Raw genomic sequence first — 6,000 nt, forward strand, 5'->3', positions numbered from 1 at the left:
TTGATGTTGGGAGTTCCTATACAGGAAACAATATTGAGAAAAAGATATTAAAGAAAATAGTTCAAGTAGTAGAATTATCCTACTATTAGATAAAACAGTTTTGATGTGTTATAGACCGTATTTTAAACAATCCATTATATGGATAATAAGTAATGAGAAAATGCTTCTATCACTTGAAAATTATTTGGGCAGAACTGAATAGTTTCAGCTGGAACGTGCTATCTAGACTGGGGAGCAGGCTGAAAAATCAGTTAGATATACATGTAGCTCATGTATGCATGAGCATATTTTACTCATTAATGTTCACAATTGTATCCTAATACAGCATAATTTTTTACATCTCACTTGGCTGAAATAGACATACTGGTTCTTTATTGTGTACTAAAATTCTTTGATTTAAGGATAAAATCCTAACCCCAGTGATGTGAAATCTGCTATTGATCTCAGTGGAACAAGGCTAAATATCCTGAATGCCATGTTGAACCTGGACAATGGGTGCAATGAATTTTCCTCGCTCTGTGAAGTGATTCTTTCAGAAACAGAATAAAAAACTCAAGCTTACAAACCATCTGTGGTACTCGGCAATGTTTTGACCAAAAAAAGGTTTTCACAGGGCCCGTGCTGCCTTTGAAACATATACAATGATCTGTAATCTTATCAGAATTTTGTGCCAAGCATAACATATATACAAACACAAGTGTTAAGGTCTATGCAAAGGACTATTGTCTTCTTCTGTAATAAAACATACTTGTTTTACATCGATGTGGTAGGATTTGGGTTTTTTTGGAAAGGGAAATGGCTTTTTAAGAAAACAAAAGCACTCTTTTCTGCTTTTCAAGAAGGAAAGCTTATACAGATACAACTTGCAAGCTGCATTTAATTGGAAAAGACCAACTCCATTTCATCATCCAGATGACCAACCCCATATAACCAGATGGAACAATAAGTAGTATTTTAATGACTAAAATGAGAAACTCTCTTCTTTTCAGTATTTGATAGCTCATACGAAGAACAGAACATGAAATGTTTCTATTCATCTTTTGGCTGAATGAAACTAAGCAGAACATTTTGAACATTTTTTAACATATACTTTGCATGTATTAATCTCCTGTACATTTATTTAGTATTCTCTTATTATTATGATGGGCTTGCATTAAAATTAAAGTATTATTATGCTTTATAGACATTTAGAAATAATTTATTACTTTTATTAATTTCTTTAGTATCACACCATATTCACATGCAGGTGGTAGCTTGTTAAAAATAATCTGTTTTCTGTTATTCCTGTTGTAAGGCACCACAAAACAATTTTCTGACAGTAAATCTTTATGTGCTAAACCTACACAATGGCCCTATAAATGCTTTAGGGGACATACCAAGTGAAAAAAATGGCTTGTGGACATTTCAAATATGAAGATTAATCTCTTAATTTGTGTTTTGTACTCTCAGCATCTGCCAGTATTTGTGTTAAATAGTATGGGCCTTCCCTGTAAACAGGCAAGGTCATGCTTTTTCTCTTGTTGCTCCACTGTTAAATGTGATCAGAGCTGTGAAGCTCTTAGATTGCCATTTGCGACGGGGAACATGAAGCCATGTCTGTTTCCATGCCAACAGGAGCTCCTGGGAAACCATTTTCAGTAAAAGCACAGAGGTGGTGACTCCCGAGCAACTCCAGTGCTGCCAACGAATAGTACAGCTTTGCAAGCAGTGCCTGCTGGTGGTCTACAAGTACTCCTCRGACTCGAGAGGTTCCCTGACTGGAATTAGCCCCAAATGGGATGATACAAGGTAAACATTTCAATACTCTCTATTTTCTTCCTTAATTATAATTACAAAGGATAATAATGGGCAGATTTCCACCTCTACTGCTGCAACCCAGAGAAAAGCCATTGGCGTAGTTCACTCTATGTGTGTCGTCCCGTCCCCCCCCCAAGCCAGTGTTTCCCTTCATTCTGAGTTTCTGCCATTCTAATCTCTCTTGCTCCTTCATGAAGTCTACTAACAGGAGACTCGTTAAACGTGTTTTGTGTAAAACTACACTTATTAAAGACTTGCTTGCCGATTGCCTGAGTAGTCACAGCAAGAAGGGCATTCTGTATTTAAGTGAACTGAAAATTTCCTTTCTTCCCCTTCTCAGATCCCTCAAAGTCACTGATTCCTGATTTGCATTCCTAGAGGTATCCTAACATGTATTATACTTCGGGCTTCACATTCGCAGTTGGATCCCATAGGGGCACAGCTCCAGCCAAGGGTCAGGTAAGTGCCATCTGATTTACTGTATTGCACAGTTTTGCAAAGTTGATTTCTAAAACCTGCAGATTTAAAAAGTTTTATTATTTCATCTCACAGAGCACAAATATATTTTAAAACCTTGCAAAACAGCATCATATAGTAAAAAAATTGTTTGGCACTTACCTGATTCTCCATTGGCTGGTTTAGTTTTCCAACTGAATACAATAAAGATTATAATATTGTCAGTATAGGGATTGCTGAAAATGCTCCAAGTGTGGGTGTCTGTGATCTGCAATTTAACAGTCTTAGATGGAGAATTAAATGGAAGTTTCAAATTACTTAGGTTCCGGATTCTATTCATGATGGCAATTAGGATTATTATGTATATAAACTTACAAATAGTTTGTTTATATAAAACATCTTACAGACATTATTTCATAGAAGGGCTTTATGAGTTAAGAATATCATATGAAAAGCAAACCTTTGATATATTACCTGTTAAACATATATAACTTAAATGCTTACTTGCTCTATCTTGAACTAGTTAGTTGATATACTGTACTCATTTGTTACTGTTATATGAATCTTAAGGTGCTCTAACATAATTTACAACACCTAGAAACTGAATTTTTTTGGTCACAGCAAAAACATAAGTATCTTAGCCACAAAACAAATCATATTCAATATTAATATCTACTGAACTATAGCAAGAGTATGGTAAAGTCATTTGGATTAGATAAGACTAGAAAATCTTCAAGCTTGCAGTTTTATTGCTTCTACTGTTAATACTGCAGAAAATTTTTCATCATAGACAACCACAAACTATTCAAACTGATCAGATTACTCAATGTCCTGCAGCTAACAAACCTGCGTCTGCAAAGTAGTGACATGGATGATCCAATCGCACTTTGTCATCTCCAGTTTCTGTGTTTCTTTCGATACTGAATGGAAGTTTATTCATAAATTTGAAAGGCCGGAAGGATCTATGCCCTAAATATCTGTATGTCTGCAGCAATGGAGTTGTCATGACAACTATGATTGATTAAAAGTTGTAGTCTTCATGTTACTCTCCTCGAATGTTACACCTATCCTGTGGTTACAGTAATATGCTAGTTAACCATGACATTCTGAATTTATGAAACTGAATATGTGTATGGAAATAAATGCTCTTGCCCATTCTGCCCCACAATATGTAAGATAATGAACTGTTTTTCTAGAAATGGGAAAATCACAGTACCATTTCACTTTTCATCAAAGTTTCTATTTTTAAATTATCAAGGAAACTGTATATAAGGATCTCAACTACTAATAATAGTTTTCTTGCCTGAAAGTAAAATTGTGTGAAGTGCAAGAAGACAGCAGAGTATAATTTAACAAATGTACAAGATGTTCATTTTTCAAGACTTTTAAAAATCTAATTTGTAGAACTTCTTTGGGGTTTTTTTGAGCAGAAAACTATTTTAAAGCTTTGTTTTTATGACTAAAGTTTTCAAAAATTGCAAATGGATACCTCTTTAGATGGGGAAACCTATTTGTACAGAGAGAAAAAAAAAAGGTATAATGAAAATAGAGCCACAAACTTCTTTCTTTGTCACTTTTTCAAATTAGTTCTCAATCTCAGCTCCTAACTGTAAATCCAGTGGATGCGATGGAGAGAATGAATAGGAGTATTAATGTAAATGATAAAATTTTTTCTTATAAAATTTAGAATGTAAATAAAACATAATGAGAGCTCAAAAACTATATCAAAATCTCTTAAAAATAATAGCTAAAACACAAACTACATAAGAAGACTGACCTTTCACATTTTGATAAATTCACCTTTATTACAAAAGATAAGATGCATGGAAAATACCATCTACTCCTAGATACTTACCACTTGCTAAATAATCTTATGCATAGCATACTTTGAGAAGCACTGGAACTTTTTAGTGTATTGTCAAGCAAACGTAGGACTCAGACTTGTGTGAGATAGTGAATTGTCAAGCCTCAGCTCACCACCAACCCATGCAAAATTAGACTTTTTTGGTAAATTGGTTTAAAAAAAATAAATATAAAATTGAATTGGTGATTACAATTTGATAATAAAAGCTTCTCACAAGGCTTAAACAAACCAAAGATGCGCACTTTCAATGTATACATTGTTTCCTATTAACAGTTGTGACATTGCTCCTATCCATGTGATTAGTAAGATTAATCTTTTAACTTATTCATGATTAATCAATATGATTCACTAGAACGATGCAATAATTTTTAAGCAATAATTTATACAATGTGTTGTGTTCCATTCTAACACTGCACATCATTCCTTATGAAATTCTGATTTAGTACGGATGTTATTTTTGCACACTTACTGTGATCATCTAATGGCTTCTGTAATTAACTATTAGGACATGATAATACAAAATGGAATTAAGAATGAATATTAGACATATGATGAATTAATGTTTGTAGTGTTATATAAAATATAGGCTATATTGCTGCCTGATTTTAAAAAGTAAATAGTCACTGATGTAACTTACTAGGTCGTAGCATCCTTGTTTCCTGTTTAACTAGAGTGGTGATGATGGGATGTCTGTTTTTAGGGAATCAGAGCTGGAAAGTGAAGCTGATTTTTTTTTTTTCCTACGTGACTTTTTTTGCAACTTAATTTCTTATAAGCTAGTTAACATCAATTGCAGTTTTTACACAGTTTAAAATGAACAAATATTACTATAATAGCATTTTAACTCAGTGAGTGAAATCTAGTTTTTGATTGCAGTGTTACACAGGATGCTACTGTTTTATTTACCTACTTTTTTTTAAAAACAAAGGGCTGGCAAGATGTTTGATTGTCTTACAGCATCCTGTAACTTTGCTAAGACTATCCCTGAGCTAAGGATCCATTTCCTAAGGTAACTAATGCCTAATGCCCTGTACATTATAGAAATGATATTTATTGTGCATAATTTCTTGCATACAACAATTGTATGGCACATGAACAACTAGTTCTTTTGCTCTTGAATGTTACTTTGCCTGTAAATTCTGCTGTATTTTTCATATCATTTCTAGGTATTTATTGCCAGGACCTTCACAGTTCATCATGAAATCATCTTCGTCCAACCTTAGCTGCAGTTCATCTGGAATGCCTCGTCCTAACATTTTGTTTACACACAGATATAGTCACTTGTGAAACAAAAGGAGAATTGCTGTTCCTTGTAAATAATGGCACTCCATTTTTTTCAAATTAAAATTTGTGATGGAGCAGAACATAAGTATTGTTATATTTACTACCATATTATGATAACATTTAGCTGAAAACCTATTGCAAAAGCATAGCCTTTCTGGAAACATAATAAACCTTGTTTAAGTTGTTTACACRCATATGTGAAATGTGTAGCTCTTGCTAGGTTTATAAGGAATTCCTTCCTTCTAGAAATGTTATTTTTGCTGCAGAATATATAAAATGGAATTGATCTTGAAGATCCTATTACAGTGTTACATTATTTTATAAGTAGAATACTTTGACTTAAATATTTATTGTAAAATATACTATTTATTGTCTCATATGTAATTGATCCTTTAACAAGATAGATGATTAAAAAACTGTAGTAGAACAGTAGAACAATAATAGTCGTTGAATGTAGTCTGCTCATTTCTAGGACACACAACCCCCCCCCCCCAAACTCTACAAGCTAAATCTAAAGCAGGCCTCATTTTATTTCTCCTCTGAAACTACAAGATCTATTTATTCATGTTATCCTTCTTTAAGGAGATGGTATAGTATCT

The 6,000-nt window shown here is 33.4% G+C and overlaps 1 protein-coding gene across 1 annotated transcript in view; it reads left to right on the forward strand.

Moving 5' to 3' along the window:
* The window catches only part of TTLL7 (tubulin tyrosine ligase like 7), a 57,608-nt gene extending 52,204 nt beyond the window's left edge, over positions 1 to 5,404 (forward strand). The window contains exons 19-20 of the mRNA XM_026057640.1: positions 1,615 to 1,788; positions 5,284 to 5,404. Coding sequence (XP_025913425.1) covers positions 1,615 to 1,788; positions 5,284 to 5,404 — 295 coding nt within the window. The remainder of the gene's footprint in view (positions 1 to 1,614; positions 1,789 to 5,283) is intronic.
* Positions 5,405 to 6,000: the final 596 nt, after the last annotated feature.

Source organism: Apteryx rowi, unplaced genomic scaffold (genome assembly GCF_003343035.1).
Source record: "Apteryx rowi isolate R43461 unplaced genomic scaffold, aptRow1 scaffold_14, whole genome shotgun sequence".
NCBI lineage: Eukaryota > Metazoa > Chordata > Aves > Apterygiformes > Apterygidae > Apteryx > Apteryx rowi.